This window comes from Falco punctatus, assembly GCF_963210335.1.
Source record: "Falco punctatus genome assembly, chromosome: 4".
Lineage (NCBI taxonomy): Eukaryota > Metazoa > Chordata > Aves > Falconiformes > Falconidae > Falco > Falco punctatus.
In genome coordinates this window covers 96,751,299-96,770,634 of record NC_137583.1, presented here as the reverse complement: position 1 = coordinate 96,770,634, position 19,336 = coordinate 96,751,299, and the positions used below count along the sequence as shown (strand labels likewise).

Sequence of the window (19,336 nt, the reverse complement as noted above, 5' to 3'; positions counted from 1 at the left end):
TCTAAAAGCCTACAAAACAACATCCCAAGTTCCCAGATTTACATGAGCTAAATGAACCACATTCCTAGTAAAAGCTGGTGTTATTTTTTTTTTAAAAAGACTGTTTAGTCAATAGAAAAGGCCAATGTCATGTTTCAAATACAAATATATTACTAACAAAATTTTTATTCTTTCACCTAATTCCCAAACTGATCTGATCCAGTTTTACTTTATTGCTGTAAATCTCTCCACCCCTTTACATTTCAATCATAAAGCAATCTGGTAAGTAAATTTACATTGACAGTACTGCTACAGCATATGCTACCAGAAGTATACAATATAGTTCAGTATTTGTCTCATTTCTACCCTTAATCTCTACAAATACCAGGTAATCCAACAGTGTCACTCAAAAGGCTTACTAACAAAAACACACTAATTTGAAATACAGTATTCATAAAAACCTGTCAAAGAAGTGGCACTGGTGATACATATATTGTTAATAATAAATTTGGAAATGGAACTAAAAGATGGAAAATCTCACCATTTTTCTTCTAGCACAGACCACAATCTGAAGCTTACCATCAGGAAATTGCTCTGCATCATCATCAAACATGGCTTCTTTCAAAGCAGATTTATTAAATGGACTGATACCATCAGAATAATTGTATGGGTTATAATCTCGTGAACGTGGTGAAGAGTGGGGAGGCATTGTGTTGAGTAATGAAGTTTTGTTATCAAGAGCTGTTCGGCCTGTATCACTGACACCACTTCCTGCTCGTAGGTCTACTATTCCAGAAGCACTGCAAATCTGCAGAACAAGTATCATACAAGAATATGAAATACACACTTACACATTTCAATTAACTACATTAGTAATTCATTTATGTAGCAAAAACTTACAAATTCCAACAATTTCAAACTAGCCTTCAAATAAGAAGTCTTAAAACAGTTCCCTAAACTTTGCTTTCTTCAAAAAACAAAAGTTGTAAGGTGTACATAGTCCAAAAAATATTCATGAACTAGAAACAGCTGTCAGTATTTTATCTCAGGATTCTGATGCTAAGTAATGAAAAAGATGTTTAAGAATGTACATATTTGGCAAGTTCAACAGATCTGAAAGCTGGAGTTTCATAGAAACAGAAGTTTAAAAGACTACATGTAGCACTGAAAAACCCAGAACATGGGTTGTATGGAATAAAATAAAATCTTTAGAAAAACATGTATTAAGGTGCAGACCTCTTAAATACTGAACTCCAACTGTTTTGCAAGGTAATGAAATTTTTAAATCGCTAACATTTTAAACAAACAGCTAGTGCTATTTAGAATTAGCATTTACATTTCCTAAATGTGGTTCAAGAATAGGAACGTATTTTTCTAAAGCTCTGCAGTAATTTAGGAAAAACGTCCCATTTCAGAAGTCCTAACAGACAAACCTACTGAAAAAGATGCTTTATCATCTGTAACAAATCAGTCACCGGCTTGGTTTGCTGATACCAAGATGCACCAAGTTTAAATACTCACTGAATCACCATCATCTTTTTTTGAATCTCGTTTTAAAGGCTCATTCATATCCTCCTGGGTACGAAAACTGAAATTCTGAATGGCTTCAGTGACTCCACGAAGAGAGCTGTATATATCTTCAGAATTCATATTTTCAGTGTCATAGTCAAATGCACTGTGGGCCACAGAGGACACAGGAATTCAGATGGATTTATTTTGTAACCCCTTATTCTTAAATAACATTAGCATGGAACTACCAAGACTTAATAAAACTATTATTTTTCTTGAAATACATGAAGGAGGAAAGCTGGCTCTCCATGTAACAAAACTGTATTACGGTACATCTTCTAAGTGTTCTGCACTGACAGAGAAAGCAATGGCAGTGGCTAGCTAAGAGAAGGGCTACATTATGTAGCAACAGTTGCCTGAAGAAACAAACTTCTGTTCTGTTTTATGAACGTGAAACAACTAGGATTTTTACACCATCCTTTCATTCTGAAAGAAGTTCCAAAGTAAGGAGGACTGATAAAAGTCAACGGTTTTCAGAGTAAGTCGATTGCTAAAAGCAAAGTCCATTTTGCTGGCAACATTGGTACCACAAAATTAAAGATCAGAACATTTATGAACTACTACTTTTTTTGTCTCCCCAATATTGTCTGGTTTGATGACTTAGTGTGCTGGTTTTGGCTGGGGCAGAGTTAATTTTCTTCACAGTAGCTAGTATGAGGCTATGTTTTGGATTTGTGCTAGAAACAGTGTTGATAACACAGGGATGTTTTTGTTATTGCTGAGAAGTGCTTACACAGCACCAAGGCTGGTTCTGCTCCTCGCATCGCCCCACCAGCCAGTGGGCTGGGGGTGCACAAGAAGCTGGGAGGGGGCACAGCCAGGGCAGCTGGCCCCAATTGACCAAAGGGGTATTCCATACCATATGAGGTCACGCTCAGCACAGAAAGCTGAGAAAGAATGAAGGGGCAGATGCTGGGAGTGTTTTCCCAAGTAACTGTTACACATGATGGAGCCCTGTTTTCCTGGAGATGGCCGAACACCTGCCTGCTGATGGAAGCAGTGAATGAATTCCTTGTTCGGCTTTGCTTGTGTGTTGCAGCTTTTGCTTTACCTATTAAAACTGTCTTTATCTCAACCCATGAGTTTTTTCACTTTTACTTGTCTGATTCTCTCCCCTATCCCGCTGTGGGGGGGAGCGAGCAAGTGGCTGCATGGTGCTTAGTTTCTGGATGGGGTCAAACCACCAACACCCAGCTGATCTATTCTAACATATGCTAAAGATTAACACTTCCATTCCTTCTCTTGCTAATCCATTTGCCCTCTAAGGTGCACAGCCCTTCCCCACCTAGGGCCAGCCCTGGTACCTGTCAGACCCTTCAGGGAGGCTGAGCGGTTCACTGTATTGTCATTCTGTAGAAGGAGGGGGATTGCTTTTCAGGAACTGTCACCTTGTGCAAAATTCACTCTGTGCTTTTACTGTTGGGATTACAATTTGGGGTAACATGTAACGAAGCCTTAGGATGCATAAAAGTAGCAACACCAGCAGACATTACCTTGGTGACAAAGTATTCTGTGATGTATTGGTTGGGGAAGTGAGAGGACTTGACCAACTTGCTGGGGAGCGTGGAGTCGGTCTTGTTAAAGGACTTCCCATTGATCCCTGGAGGAAAAAAGGTGAGAAGATACTGCAGTAGGACTTCAGCTTCCCTTCTAACTTATTATTGTATTTATTTTCTAGTGCCCAGAAACATTTTAAGAGCTTCTATTTAATTTCTTGGACTGGCTAATCAATTACTAGTAACTTCAATCAAGTATACCTTTGAAATTAGTACAGTAAAAGATAAACTACTCTTAAAAAAAGCACATTCAAACTTATTAAGTCACCTGGAAGCAATATAGACTTAGAAGGTATCATTGCCTGGAGGAAAAAGAAAAGGCATTCCATAAGGTGTGATACCTGCTACTAAGACAGACTTCTACATAGGATTTGGGTTGTCTCCGTTCCTCTACCAACCTTCTGGCTCTCACAAATAAGTCTACTGAAATGGACTTATGTTTGAAACACCAGAACTTCAAAAAGAATAATAAGAGAGGTGTAAATACCTGACCACTGTTGCCTGTATTCCGGAGATGATTATGGAGAAGCTTTGTGGCTCCATCCTGAAATGTTTTTGGTAAAGCACCCAACAGCATTGTAAACTCTGGAGTGTTGAGTTCAAAAAGGGAAATCAGCACTGACTGTGCAGCCTAGAACAAGAAAATACAGATTTAAGACACTGGACTTTCTAAAGTAATTTTATCACCAAGAGATGCTATAATGAGTGGTAATCATAAAACATGACTTAAGTCTTGATCAGGCTTGAATAAAGATCTTAATAAATGTGAACAAAATCAATTTGTATTTGCTGGAAAGCTGGAAGTTCAGATGGTGATAAATCCAGGCACACAACAACAAGCTTACACTTTACACAATCCTTTTAACAAGCAGTCTTTCAGAATTGTGCTCCTCAACCTCTGCAAACCCACATCCCTACTTACTACAAAAAGTACTGAAGGAATTTGCAAAAGAGCTTTTAAAGGGTTTGGCAAGTTGAACAAATTTAAAGACAGGAATGGAACACATCAGGCAGAAACAAGCCTGATCCTGAGTTCTGCAAGTGGTAATTACAGATGATGGATAATCAAAAACCCTAGCTCAAAAAAAGAGTATTTATCGCTTTAGAAATTAAACAAAAAACCAAACCAAACCCAAAAAGATAACCTCATTTGGAATGATACAGTCTTGATTCTGACTTGTGATCAGAGCACTTCATATTCTTTATAATTTATCCTACAGCCAAACTAGTTAGTTAACATTCCCAGTCCCACTCTGCTTCCTTCGTCTTTTTAAAGATAGGCAAAGGTCATTAGAAATAATTTAGCTGACTACATATTCTAAAGATGAAAACTGTTAAGTATTGGAGTTTGCAGTTTACTGGATGTCACCTCCCACACCCTGAATTTTAATAGCTCATCTTTAACATCATCCTCATCCTACAGCGTGCTTTACTAATATTTTTTTTTTTTTTCATGAAGCAAAAAAAAAAAATATCAGAGCTCTTTACTGGCAAAGCAACACAGTAAATTACACAATGGTTGGGTTCCCTCTAGTAAAGGAATGTTGACTGCATGACTTAGTAATGTTTGTCCAGTTTGATGAATATTCACTGGACAGTCTAACAAACCTGTCAACATAACAACTAAACACACACATGCAATGACGGGCTACAGATTAAACTCTCCAGAGTTGTTTAATAGTACAAAACTCTGTTTCTACGATTAACCAACTGTGTCTAGTTTATATAGCTCACCATCAAGGTCTGCCATGCACTGGAGAGAACCAGTGCCCCATGCTAGACAGAATGACAGGCAGCTTGCTTAAGCAGCAGTATACTTCAAACAAGTAGTTTAGAATTCTTTTAGACATTTATTTCCCTCCTTTTGCTTCCAGAGCAATGAACTGTAGCATTTTTTAATTAAAAGTGGAAAGCCAAGGTATGAGCACACATACCAGCACACATCTCAGTGTTAAGTTTAATGAAAAAAATACTAGCATGTTAGATTGCCACAAATTATCTCTGCACACTCGTGACCGGCTGTTTTCTTTAACTTTTATTCCTTTCTCCCCCAACAGCCTTTCCTTCAGGTGAACACCCTGAATGCCCTCTGCAATCTCCCTTTAATGTTTCTCTTTTCCTTGTTACTTCTTATGGTCACTCTTTCAACAGAAATTGACACAAAGCAAACCCAAAACAAATCCAGCAACTGAGCAAAGGCTTGGGAATTACCACTTCCCTTTTTCTGTCCTGTTACCCAAGTCTCCACTCAGTAACACTGTGTCTATTTAAGCTGCCAATGAAACAACACAATAGACAGTTCAAGGTCGTATCAGGAAAGAAACTGTTAACATCAAGTCTGCCCAAAATGAAGCTCAACCTAAAGAATCAAAATTGATATTGACTCACAAAAGGTTTTCAACTATGCAATTATCTATTTTCTCCCTCTCTTCCAGGCCAAAAAAAAGGAGCATTTTACAGTATTTGCAGGTTTTTCTTTTCCTCAGCATAAGCTCTCTCTTGAGATTTAAGTCCAGTTATACAGATAACATCTTTAAAAGTCTGCAATAAGTATCAGAAATATTTTGTTTTGTTCTTAGAAGAACTCTAAGAACATTATAAATCTTCCCAGAAGAATTCCAATCTTAAGAAGAAATCTCAGTTCTCTAACGTAGAATTTTACCTTCCAGAAAGAAGTCCCATATCACTGAACTGCACTAAGAGTGCCCAACTTCAGACTAATAAAAAGGATTTTTCATAATACTTAGTACTGGAAATGTTTTTATTAAAAAAACCCCACCAACAAACCATAAATTACATAGAAATCATACTAAACACTATAAACTTATTAAATAAATAAAATAGAAAAGGCTCTGATAGCAGGCAGTGAAGCCTGTTAAGGGAATGAAAAATTTTATACCATCAGAATAACTCTTTTGACTACTTATCGGTGAAATGTTATTTTCCAGAGTTATTAAAGGCTTTTGGCAGTCAGTTGCCTCTAACAGCTGTGTTATGGAAAGAAAAAATAAAATGAGAAAAGTTCATATAATTAAGGTGTTCTAGATTATTAAACTCACTGGCAATTCTTTCCATGATTCAGTTACTTATTGACATAAAAATGCTTATTAGAGATATGAACCATCAGATAAGTCAGCTTGCCACGTGTCTTGAACACTAAAACTGTACTGATTTACAAGATAGTGCTGCTTCAATTCTCCTCCTGTTTTATGGTCTTATGTATGTCACTAGAACACGATACTAGGCAAGGGAAGTTCACAGAATATAATAATCTATTACTGCCTTCTTGTATTCATGAACTTATGCAAGAGCCAAAAGACAGAAACATTACCTCTAATATTAACTCTCCTATGTTTTTTATCGCATATTACAAACTTTCCAGATATCAAGATGCTGTGGAAGTTATTTTTATTTTTGTTCTCTTCACGTTACATACTTTGTGAGACAGCTCCCACTATTTTCTCTCAATTCTCTCCCACAAAACATCCCTCACATACTTCGTGAGACAGCTCCCACTATTTTCTCTCAATTCTCTCCACAAAACATCCCTCCTAAAGAAAGGAAGTTTTGGTAATGTTTCCAGAAATGAAGCTACCAAAACGCAAACTTAATTGAAAATAGCAAAGGAAATCTAAACAAATTAATTGTTGCAACTTTTCAAACCGTAGAAATAAACAGAGAAAAAGAAACAGAAGCGTTAGCTTTCTGTGTCAAAGATACTTGCATTTATGAGCCATAAAGTAAGTATGTTTGTTTAGCATTCAAAAAGTGTTAGCATGCTGATAATGGCAGCTAGGACAGAATGACCAGCAACAATTTGAACAACAACAAAACTCTATTCCATCAAACTGCAAGCAAAATTCAAAGGTTTTTGCTTTCTGTAATTGTAAGGACTACTTTAAGAGACCCTTCCAAAGACTGCATTAGTACATTTCTCATGGTTACTCTGTATCCCTGGTGTGTCTACATAGCTCAAAATACTAATTTTCACTTCACAGCAGTTATGCGGAAAAGGGAGTTTGCACTGGAACTGCAACATTATAAGAACAAACCTTTGATGCTAACTTACTAAAGCACAAATCTTCCTTTGTTGAAGGGGTCAACAGTTATTTACCTATCTTTTATTAAACACAAAGTATTCAAGAAAATCCTGAGATTGAACCAAGTTTGCTACCAAACTCACCACTCCTGTTACAAATGTGCTATCAGTATCATGCAGCGTGGTCTCTGAAGTAATATTAAAACTGTATAGAAAATGCTCACTGACGAGATTCTAATACCAGATAGTGCTTGGAACAAAGTTATTCCTTCTATTATGAAGGATAATCTCAACATATTAACATACATGAAAATACAACCCTAACAGAGAGTTTCAAGATACGTTAATTTTAAATTTTTGCTTAAATATTCTTAAACTTATAATTTTTGCCAAACTTTACTTTCTCACTTCTGATACTTTATACAGAAAAATTAGGTGTGTTTGCTAAGAAGGATACAGAATTATCTTTTCTGTATGAAAGAGTATGTTCATTTATAAAGAAAAATAGTATTTTTTTTGTTTAGACAAGAAATATTAGCTTCTTTAGTTTGCCAAGACCCTTGGAATAATCTAAGTACACATTAACAAACATACCTTCCTAACATCTGAGCTTTTAGGTTCTGTGGTCCAGGTGATGATTCGAGAAACTGCTAACCTAGTTTCACTTGAATTTACAAAATCTCCTGGATCCATCTGTTGTGCAAGAGTCTCTATGTATTTAAGGATTGCAACTTTGACCTGCAAAGAGAAATAAGAGTCAGGCGGACAATAAAAATGATGTGCTACAAGAACAAGTGTGCTTATAAAGTGTTCATTCTCCAAAATATTTTTTCCCCCAATTAAACTAAACATCTTTTCAGCATTGATACAAAACTCTACACAACAAATCAATTTATGAATGGATACAACATTTCAAGAAGGGAGTTATTCCACAGAAATTCAAATAGTAAAAGAAATCTTAGATTTTACTGGTAGTGACTAAAAGACACACAAATCACTGCATACGCAGAAGCTTATATTTAACTAACAGAAAACCAAAATGCTCAGATGATTTAAGAATAATTAGGATTTTAAAGAATTACTCAGAATTAAGAACTTTGAGTACTAAAATAAAAATTAACATCATCTGATGAACCACTATCAGTTCCCATTAATTCCTACTATGTAGTTAACACTCAGCATTCTTCTATGAAACTTCAGAGTTGAACAGTCACTATCTTTGGGGATAAGCCACGTGAATCTTCCCATTAAACATTAAAAACGTATGGAATAGAATTTCCACAAAAGACTTCAGAAGGGGTCACATGCACGCTTTTCCTTTGAAGATATTAAGAAGATAAGAGACACAGATTTACCAGGAGAATGGAAAAGCTGCTTTACTCCCTCATGTACCTGAGCATCATTCTCCTACTCCACTCCCTCCCTCTGCTTATGCAGAATTTGTTTTAATCATCCCAGACTGCAGCCCGTCTCTAGTTTCTCCAAAATTGCACCACTGCAGAGCCTTGGGCAAAGGGCTATATGCCTGTATCTCCCCTACATATTTCTCTCCTCAACTCCTGCTACTCCAGAGATTTGTCATGCAACCCATCAACAGAGGTAGCGAACATTTATTCAGGCCACCTATTTGTCTTAGCTGCTTTTATTTCCGCTAGTAATTACAGTGAATCAGAAATACCTACCAGGAGGGAGACACCTATGTCCATCAAAACCAGAAAGAAAGAGGAGTTCTGGGTGTATTTTTAATTGTTCATGGCTTGTTGTAAAACTGTTCTGAGCAGAGCTATTTAGAAATTCCCCTTGGTCATGAAAACTTGCAAGCTATTAAAAACTCAAGATACACTGACACGCATATTAGTGACAGCTGATACATGTAGATTAATAATGAGTATTTCATTTTCACAGCAGCTTGTTAAAGCTCGACTTCTCCAAAGTTATACAACAACCAACAGATGGAGGCTTTCATCTTATGCATATCAGTATCAACAAATGCAGTAAAACCCACACTATTTGCTAGATTCTTTCCAACAAAAAAAACAAACCACCAACATTTCCCCAGCAAAAAGACTTAGGCTACATGGTTTTCTAAATATGAAGTAATTGTTAAAATTTCTAGATTACCAAGTGAAACCACTACAACAGCATTATGTTTCACTGTTCACAATTTATGTATATATAATATCACACCTTATAAAAAATTACTGTTAAGAATTGTAACACTTAGAACATCCAAAGGAGTTTCTCCCAACGAAAAAAATTAAAAAATTCTGGAGTACTGTATCTGACAGCAGTATTATTTAGTGTTTAAACTACTCCCACGGAGTAAATCACAGACTTCTGGAAAGATGGAAGCTCTCAGGAGGCATCAGAGCAGTGAACAGAAGATGATGAATGGAGAGAGTTTGCACTAATACAGCTTTTCACAGTGAGGCAGGTACCCAAAGTTTTACAGCTATTTTGAAAGACAGTATTTTTCACTAATTGCTTTTGAGAAAAGAAATTCTGGAAGGGGTACCTTTCTATGCTCAAATACCATGAGACAGTATTTTTATGGATAAAAACCCCCACCCTGAAGTAAAGTCCATGACAGCAGCAAATCTACTTATGATGTATTTCTGTTACTAATTCCAGTAACTATATACAGAGTTGAGGTTTAGAAATAAAATGTCTAACATAACCCTCTTCAACAGACCACTTAGTCAAAAATTGTTTATCCCCTGTCTTGAAGAGATTGTGATGAAAGCAGCTCCAGGAACTCTTACAATGAGTATTTACTGTTAATTTGAAACCACTGTCTATGAAGTTGTTTAATACTGCCTGGACTTTGTACTCTTCTAGGCTGAATTTTTTGCACATTTGCTGGACTATAAACACTAAGACATTTTTCCTGTAAAGCATATAACACAAGCAGACATTTTGTTTAATAACAGCACTGCTGTAATAAGTGAGCCAAATAATAGATCAAACCTCAACAAGCACTATAACTCACAAAAAAAAAAAAAAAAGACAAAAGAAACTGAAGTGCTTCATAAACAGCTTTCACAGATAATGAAACAATGAATTTTGGCACAAGAATATGTGCAACTACTTCCAGAGATTCAGGAAAATACTGTGAGGATGCTACACAGTCAGTGCCAGAAAGTAAATTGTTTTCCTGTCCTGTGAAAAATTCACAATTTACAGAGTTTTGTTTGCTGTATCAGATCAAGACAAAAGAAACATTTCACATAACAAGAAAAAAAGGAGACAGGAATGCAGAGAAGCTACTTTAGTTAAACCAGAAAAAAGTCCATCTCTGGGATGGACTCATTTCCTGGGATGCAAGACACTAACTTAGGCTGAATACAAGCAATCATGTGAAGTGACTTTCAGATTGCCACATCCCAGGTGTATGTCCCTATGTTACCGGATACTTAAGAGTGACTGCCTAAGCCATTATTTCACCAAACTATTAAAATATACACTGAAGATTAATTTTGAAGGGCACTCTAATCTCTGTGAATTTGTGTCATGGGTTGGTTGTTGTTTTTCTTAATCCAGAAATTTTAATAAGAACTTAGAAAAAAAAAAAATCTTCTGATCCACTGTGGCAAAAACCTTTGTCAACAAATCACTATTTTCAGAGGAAAAAAAAGAGTTCAGAAAGTTGTCATGAACTTTGATCACAATGTTTAAGTCCACTTCTCACTGAGCGTGAGCTGCTTGATATTCAACCCAAGAAAAATGAAAGTGATGATTTGAAGTCTATTTCAGGAAAACACCCATCCTTTGGTAAGCACATGCTCTGCACCTGCAAAAATAAGCTTAATTGATTATATCCTATCTAGAAACTTTGACTCCTATGCCCCATCCATACATTTGACCAAAATAGACATAAGCCTCTGGCACCACTAAACTCTGTTCTTCAGCAGTTCACCACACCTACGTGTAAAATTATACCAAAAGAAAGCAAGATAGAAGACTTCCAGAAATGGAGTAGTGGACTAGGATTATTAATTAATCTGTTACACATCTTGGTGCACTGAAGATGGGATTTCGAAAAAATATTCATGAATGTGGGTATTAAATAGCTACTTCTGCAACTTATGTTCAACAACTTCACTGTCTGGATCCTGCAGTCGCAGTTACCCGAAAAAGGTGGAAGTAGGGGGTAGGTAAGACTTTCTTTGGAAAGCTTACCTTCTCCTCAACGGTTACATACTTTACTGTCCCAAAGATTCATTTTAAATATTCTTGATTTTATTTCAAACTAACAGGTGTACTTCTATGGAGGCAGACATCTTTACTTCAGAAATTTCTCTCAAATACTGGAAATTATTTTCAGAATATCTTCCCAAGTGTATCAAATTTCTTAATTCCTTCTAGGTCACACAGTGAATGTTCTTGAACTTGGCCCCTGACTCAGCCTAGCAGGAGTCCAAGTCTCGCTCCCAATCAACACTCTCAACTTTGAAACATGACTGATATGCATTTACCAGCTACACTACTGTATAAAAAAAAAAAAAAAAAAAAAAAAAGAAGAACATCTCAACCATCAAATTCAGTTCCCTGGGAAGGAAAACCAAGTAAAACAAAACCAAGCCCAATTTGTTCCAAGGATTTATTTAAACAACAAACTGATTTTTACTACCTCATTTGCTGTCTTCAATAAATGACAGCAATCCCTTTTTAACAAAGCTTACGAAGCAACAGTGGTCAACGTATCAACTGTCCTCAAAAGCTTAAAAATGTAAGTTTTACTGTATTGTAGACAAAAAAGGCATATTCATGTGACTTTACGTTCAACATAACTTGGGAAAAGTCATATTCTTGTGCAGTATCAAACGATGTAAAAATATTTCGTGCAGGATAGAGCAGAAAATGCCAGTTATCATATGCTTGTTATTTCCGCATTCACATCACTTGTAAATCTTCTTAGGATTTGATGCATTTATCCCAAAATCAACTCTCTTTGGAACTGTAAATGTACTACAGAATACATTTTTACTTTTCAGTTATACTGGGAAGCCTATGGACCATAGATTCTTATGTAAAAATGTCTGTAATTATAAAGCTACACACTGATTTCCGAAAAGCATACCACAAAAGCAGTTGATTTTTAATATAGAAACTTAAGTTTATATTAATATAAAAATAATTGAAATTAATTCAAGACCTATCAGGCTGAACACAGGGGAAAAAAAAAGAACTAGAAAAACACGTTTGGGAAATCACAAACATAAAATTAGAAAAGACTTGATAGAGTGAGTTTGCATAACCAGCTTGATGTTAGGCGGCCACGTCTTTGTTGCTTATTTTTACTGTACTGTGGTTTTATTAGATCTCTCTTGCAGCAAACATTTTCATACTAGTGTAATGTTCAAAATTGAACATCTGCATGCTTAAAAGTTTCTCGCAAAGGTTAGTAGCAGCATACAAATGCATTCAAATAAAAATTATTGGAAACACTGTAAGAGTTTGACATAGGGTTAAGAATAAAGGCAATAATTCAGACAAAAACCTTTGAGCTCCAAAAAGAGCGAAGCTGGTCCTGTAGTGCTGGCTTGACTGTCTGAAAGTTTACAAAAACAAAATCCACTAATTGAAAATGTGGGTTTTTTTTGAAACAGAACAAAAATAACAATCCAAATTCAAATATTAAGACAAGCAAATGTCTATCAATGAAGATTTTTGTTTGCAATGTAAGCCTGAAAAGTCTTACCTTCAAGCTAGGTGTTTGGGTCTGGTCAACAGTAAATCTCATTAAAATACTGAACTGGAGGTCATTTGGGAAAGATTCCCTGTAAGACAAACAAATCACATCGTGTTATGTGAAATTTTCTTCTAATACCTGTTGAGAGGCACTAAATAAACCCTCCCTCTTTTTCAGTAAAGAAAAGCTTTAGTACTTTTAAAAGAAAAAATTTCTACCAGTTTTGTTGATAGTGTATCTGACTTTCAGAAACATTTACCTAGAATGTAAAGGACAAAATTCAAGAAATTCCTGCGTTGAAGCAATTATAGCTAGAATAAATGATATAAGTAACGAGGAAAATTATTATAATGATATAGCAGAATTCCAATTCTAAATTTATGCAACCCTAAAGGTCTAAACCACAACTCTCCTGCAGACTTCTCTGAACAATCCTATTGTCTCTGGGCTGCCTCTGCTCTCCCCCATTGCACACTACAGGTATGACCCTCAAGGACTCTGATGGAGCAGCAAAGTGAAGTGTGGCAGACCATATTCCCTCTCTCCCTACAACATACACCATACCCCTCCCCAGATTTCACAGCAGATGTGCCACATGAATGGGTCCCACACAGACCTAGACTGTTCACACTGTCCCATACTTCAGACAATGGAGGATGAGAAGTACGTCCCAGAGCTCCTCCAACTCTACTTAAAAATCCAGCTTCCATTTGGAAATACTACTGGCCAGGGATGGGCAGCTCTGATGGCCCCCAAAGTCACGTAACATCATTTTGGAATAAAGCTATTAGTGAAGTCTGGGGAGAGCGGAGGGAAGACAGAAAACAAATCCATTACTGCCGTAACTCCTTAAAAGCCTGCTGACTTAACTAAGAGATGAATATTGCAACAATTTTTTTTTATCAAAATACTTAAGCAGGAAGGTTTACTGAAGTTTCACTATCTGTTATTGGCTCTGCATTTTTCTAAGAATCACACAGCACAATAAAAAAACCCCAAAACTTTAAAATAACATGAGGTTTGGTTTTTTTAAATTATTTTTTTAAAAACTCATTACCTTGTGACATCAAGTGCCTTCTGAACTTTTGCTTGTACAGACCCAAGCAAATCAGCACCCATTTTTTTCAACAGCTGTGTCAGCAGTACAAACAGCCAGTCCTGCAGATCTTCTTTATGGACCTGGATGAAGTCCACCAGTGTCTCCAAAAACATACTGAACACCTAAAAGGCAGAAGAAGATGGAAAGAGGGTAGGATGGGGCAAAAGAGGAAATGACACTGACATATGCTGAACTTACAAACAAAGAAGAAAGCAGTAAGGGAATCAGAGGCAGAGAAAGGCAGTGTTTTGCAGCCAAGCAGGAAAAAAAATAAAGGAGGAAAAAAGAAAACTCTCTTGCTTTTTCATTGGATTTTGATACAAGAGTACATTGGAAATGTTAGCCGACTTCTGTAGAAGTTTGACAATTAGGTATTCCATGCAGTTTCATCAAGAAAAGAAATGCTTACTGTGATGGCTGGCGCAACCTCAATTTTTTTCACTACAAATTTTTTTCACCCTTTCAAGCTTTATCATTAAGTTCATTTGCCACATTCCTCAAAGACTACAAAACCACTTTCTCTCTGAAACCAGAAAAGCTGCTTCAATTCTTTAGCAAAATATTCATTGTAAATATCTGCATTACTAAATACTGCAAAATCGTGAAAGCTGGCCAAGTCCTTTACACAAAATATTTGTGGAACAGAACAAGATTCTCCTGCTATTGCAGGCAAACACAAAATTATTCAGAGAAGGGGAAAAAAAAAAACACAACACATTTCAGATTGGCAGGTGTTTAAAACACAGAAGTACTTTCATCTTTTCAAAAACGCATTATCCATTGTGTTCTTTTCAACAAATAACATTGAATACAGTAAATACAAAAAATGTTTAAAAGACTGCATTCAGTAAAGAAAAAAAGCATATTATTGTATTTATGGTAACCTCAACACTCAGACCAGGAAAAAGGGCTTTTTGGACAGGAGGTGTGAAGCAGGGCATGAGAAATAGGTTAACTTCATTTAATTAGCCTTTTTAGTATCTCACTGGTTTTATCTTTTTTTCAATACTTCCAGTGAAATCAGGATGTATATGCTCCATACAGTGTGGACCACGAGTTTCCTGTTTCTCCAACAAGAAAAATGGGTGTTTGGCCTGAAAATGATACCTTCACATCTGATACACACTCCAGCTTCAGCAGATAGCTAGGTACAGGAGCAGAAGTATTGCTATGATGCCAAGAGGGCTGGAGGCATATTGCCTCTTCAGTATTTATGAGATGGGTAATGATGTTGGAAATAACTGCCGCACAGGAGGAGCTAGAACCCCACATCCTCCTGCAGCTGACCTGGCTTGTTGTCAAGCCAAGTTCTGCTGCTGTCTTTGAGAGCAGATGATCCCAAACAGCGATCGTACCTCTCACAGCTGCAGAAAGCAGCTCACAGAAGTGGGGCCTTTTCCATAGCACTGATCAAGTGTGGAAGAGTTGGTGCATGCTGCAGCATGCCTTCATTGCCGAGGAAATTAGATCTCTTTTCATGTTGATAATCAAGCTAGGGTAAGCAATTTTATACCATGAAGTGAAAAAATCCACACAGGTATCTTTAAAAAAAGTACTTTGAAATTCACATTAGAAATAAAAAAAAAATCAGGTTCTTTTTGACAAGAAAGATTGGACCAGATGATCCCTAAGGTCCCTTCCAACCTGGTATTTTATGATTCTATGATTCTTTCAGGATCTAATAAAGATCAGGGAAAACGTTTTAACAGACATCTTAAATACTGAAAAGCTGTGTTAGAAACAAACCAATACAAATCCTACTCAACATAAAAGTCCATCAGGATGAGCTACTTCAACTTCCCTTTTGGGGCAAACTAAATCAAAAATTGTTAAAAAAAAAAAAAAGGCATCTAACTCCTTTTCTATCTGTCTAGATTTGTGTTCAAGTCTGAGGTTTACAAATTACCCTCCCAGCAGTAGGAAGAAATTTTTATGCTCCGGATTAGAAATCTCTATTTGGCTAAAGTGAAACAAAACACCACTTTGTGGATGCACAACTAGTGAGCATAATTATAAGACCCAGGAAAAACCAAACAAAAACCTACTTTCTGTATTGCAATAAGACAGTTTCTGAATTTCATGGCCCTAAAATAGGGGGAAAATATATTTGACTTAGGCAAACAACAAAAAAAATCTGATGCTATAAAGATTACACTGGGGATCTTAAAACTGTATTTAAGACCCTTCAAATTTAATTACACAGCTCAGCAGAATTTAAAAACTGTACCTGTTTCTTCAAGTTTGCAGACACTGACGCACATGCTTTTTTCATTAAAATGTACAAGGTGAACAAACTGGTTTACAACCTTTTATTTGATGAAGCAATGTGGACTTCTTATGACACTTCAAACACGTAAAGTGGTTTAAATAGAAATCATTATGAAGTGAATTATGAATCACTATGGCAAAAGTACTCTAAAGATGTTGTGCCAATGTTTTAGCTATTTAAAATACACATAATTGAGGACTAAATTGTTTTCAAGCTTTGTTTGAATTTAGGTTTACTACATGAACGTCTAGACAAAACTCCAATGAAAAGTTGAGTAATTTTTTTGCATTTAAAAAAATACAAATCATACCATTTTGTCTTAGGCCAAAGAATGAAGAATTTAAGAAGGCTGTAAGAGTATTTAAGGTAAAGAATGAATTTGGAATGGAAAATGAATTCAACCACCTATATGTTGAACAATGTATGTGGGTACTGCGATTTTTGCAGTTTCCATTTTTATGATGAAAATTAAAATTCTGAAATTGAGCATCTAACATTGAAGTTTTAATAATTTGGCGGTGGAAAAAACAAACAGGTATGGAAATAGTTATAACTGATCTACCTTTAAAGTGAATTATTTCAGATGTGCCAACCACCACAATATAAAGCAGGAATGCATAACCAAACAATGTCAGTTAATTAGTAGATAAAGCACATCTCGAAACTTTACCACACAGTTTACATAATTGTAAGAGCATTTTATGATTGCAAAAGGCTTGACACTGCATGAACTCTTTGGGGAAGAAAAATAGAGAGAAAAAGGGTTAATTGCACATTCATGCAAGTAAGGTTAGGCTTCCAACAAATATTGAACCAACTTACTCTCTAAAGAGAGTTCCAACACAGGGGACAGCATGCAAAACGAAACAAAAACCAAACCAAAACAAAAAACAACAAAAAAGGGAAAAAGATAAAAACACACAAATTAGTGGCCATCAATACAAAGTTCCTGTATGGAATATAAAACAAAATAAAACAAAAAAGGTAATTCAAAACTTTTATGATAGATTTAGTAATTTTATTGGGATACCGAATGTATTTTACAAGTAAGCACTTGGCATTTCCTTCAAATCATTCTCCCATTTTCTCCTCCAAATGGTATTACTCTTTTTCTAAGCAATGTCCTATATCCAGCTATCATGTTAAAGTAAACCTTTAAAATAAAAAAAAGTGATGACAGAGTAATTCCTACAGACACTCGGAAAGAGTCTAAGATGAGATTTATGTAGCCACATGTGCATGATAAGTAATTCACAGCTCATTAACTCTTTAATATTTAAAGGATCCTCCTGATAATATACTGATAGCGTAACAGTTTTGCAACACCAAAAAGCAGGCAAGGTTTCAGTGACTGGAACAGGTGTACCACATATGCTATATAACACAGACCAAATTTTTGAAATCACAACATTATTTTATGTCAGAATGCCCAGTAAACAAAACAATTAACTAGAATAATGCAGTGTAACATTCCTAAAGGCTTAATGAAAAGATAAAATGCTCTTCTGACACGTACAAATTAATTTTGGAACACTTTCATTATCTTTCCCTGGCTCCCTTCACTACAAAAACATCTCCCAGGTAGTTCTGATACACATGCATAGCTGCAATATTAACACAAGAACAAGCAAAATTAAACCAAGCTGCTAGTCACAATTTTGTCATTACTTAATATATAACTCGTTAATTATTCAACACTTAGTTTTATTTCCTCTCCTCTGTTCTTTTTATGGAATGTTTCCTTCTGTTTCTCTTTACCTGCTTGGCTTTAGTCTTTCCTTCTATATTGCTGCAGTATGTGAGCAACTTTAATATCAAGTTGCTGTGTGCAATGCCAGTTTCTTCCAAAATACACTGCGTCATAGATAGCAGCTAAGTCACATTTTCCAGCAGGAAAAATGAGAATAGATAAACACCAAGTTAAGCTGTCAAGACTTCCCATCACTCTGGAATTAATTTTCCATTGCAGCAATAAAGAAGACTTAAAAATATATAAAGTATACTGCATAATCAAAGCCAGTTCTCAGAATTCTGCTAGGCAAAGCTGATACTTCTGAAATAACTACTTTGCTCTCAATTTTTCTGGGTTATCTTTTTATCAATTCTGAAATATGGATGCCAAGTGGGATGTGTTATACCCAACATAAAAGGTTAAGGTTTCTTCCAAACAAGACTATAATGCAAAGAAAAGATTAAGTTACATATTTTTTACATGACACCACTGTAACTTTATTCAGCTCCTTACCTACCTGCAGTCCTTTTGCTATGGGAAATTACTGCATATATAAAGCTGTACTAGTAACCCTCTTCCCACAAGAATTCTAAAAATACTATCAAGTGTAGTAACTTGGAAAGATTTTAATGGTCTTAGAAAACAGAAGGGCTGTTCTCCTTGCTGTATCGTCCATACTGGGTCTTTACCTAGGTAAATGTTAATAAAACATCACATTTTCTTTTATACTGAAGCACAGTCTCTACCTTACCCACTGACTACTAACAATGATGTAAAAATTATTCAACAGCCTTAACTGCCAGTCCTATCTATGAAATCCGAGGATGATGACCATAAGCTATGATAATACAAAATACCACAGGAAAAAAAAAGTACACGTTTGGTACAGTTCATCAGATTCACCACGTATGATTTAGACCACTTTCTTTATGATTTAAACTACTGCACCAAAGCCTTTCATTTTTAATTGAGAGAAAACCATTACTGATGTTGAAGTAGCCTCTGTAAACATGACTTCTTAAAAATTCTTACAAATTCTGAGCACAAACTTTTAAACGAGTTCAATGTCATTGAGATGAAACTAACCTTTATTTCAATTATCCTGCAAAAATGTGAAAAATTATCTTGTTCAAGATTGACAAACTGAATTGTGTAAGCAGTTAACAGTATCAGATTTCAGTCCTAATTTGCAAAATTTTACATGTGCAAATATCACTGACATTTTACTGCAGCTGGCTTTCCATTAGTATCCATTTTCAAACATTTACTGGAAATAAGAAAAATCTAAACATACCTTACTGTGAGGATCAGCAAACATTCTTGTGAAGATTTCACACAACCTTTTCAACTCAACACGACTGTCAAAGTGACAACAATACATTAGTCAGCTCCCCTGCTAGT

General features: G+C 35.8%; 1 protein-coding gene across 14 annotated transcripts in view; it reads right to left on the bottom strand.

Moving 5' to 3' along the window:
• The window catches only part of CLASP2 (cytoplasmic linker associated protein 2), a 144,966-nt gene that overhangs the window by 9,573 nt on the left and 116,057 nt on the right, over positions 1-19,336 (bottom strand). For 11 of the 14 annotated variants that reach the window (XM_080385871.1, XM_080385865.1, XM_080385876.1 and 8 more), the window contains 9 exons: positions 19,230-19,293; positions 13,893-14,056; positions 12,845-12,923; positions 12,644-12,694; positions 7,738-7,881; positions 3,592-3,735; positions 3,042-3,148; positions 1,501-1,654; positions 559-787 (listed from right to left, as the gene is read on the bottom strand). In XM_080385871.1, coding sequence (XP_080241997.1) covers positions 559-787; positions 1,501-1,654; positions 3,042-3,148; positions 3,592-3,735; positions 7,738-7,881; positions 12,644-12,694; positions 12,845-12,923; positions 13,893-14,056; positions 19,230-19,293 — 1,136 coding nt within the window. The remainder of the gene's footprint in view (positions 1-558; positions 788-1,500; positions 1,655-3,041; positions 3,149-3,591; positions 3,736-7,737; positions 7,882-12,643; positions 12,695-12,844; positions 12,924-13,892; positions 14,057-19,229; positions 19,294-19,336) is intronic. The other 3 variants (XM_080385874.1, XM_080385878.1, XM_080385866.1) reach the window with 1 other exon arrangement.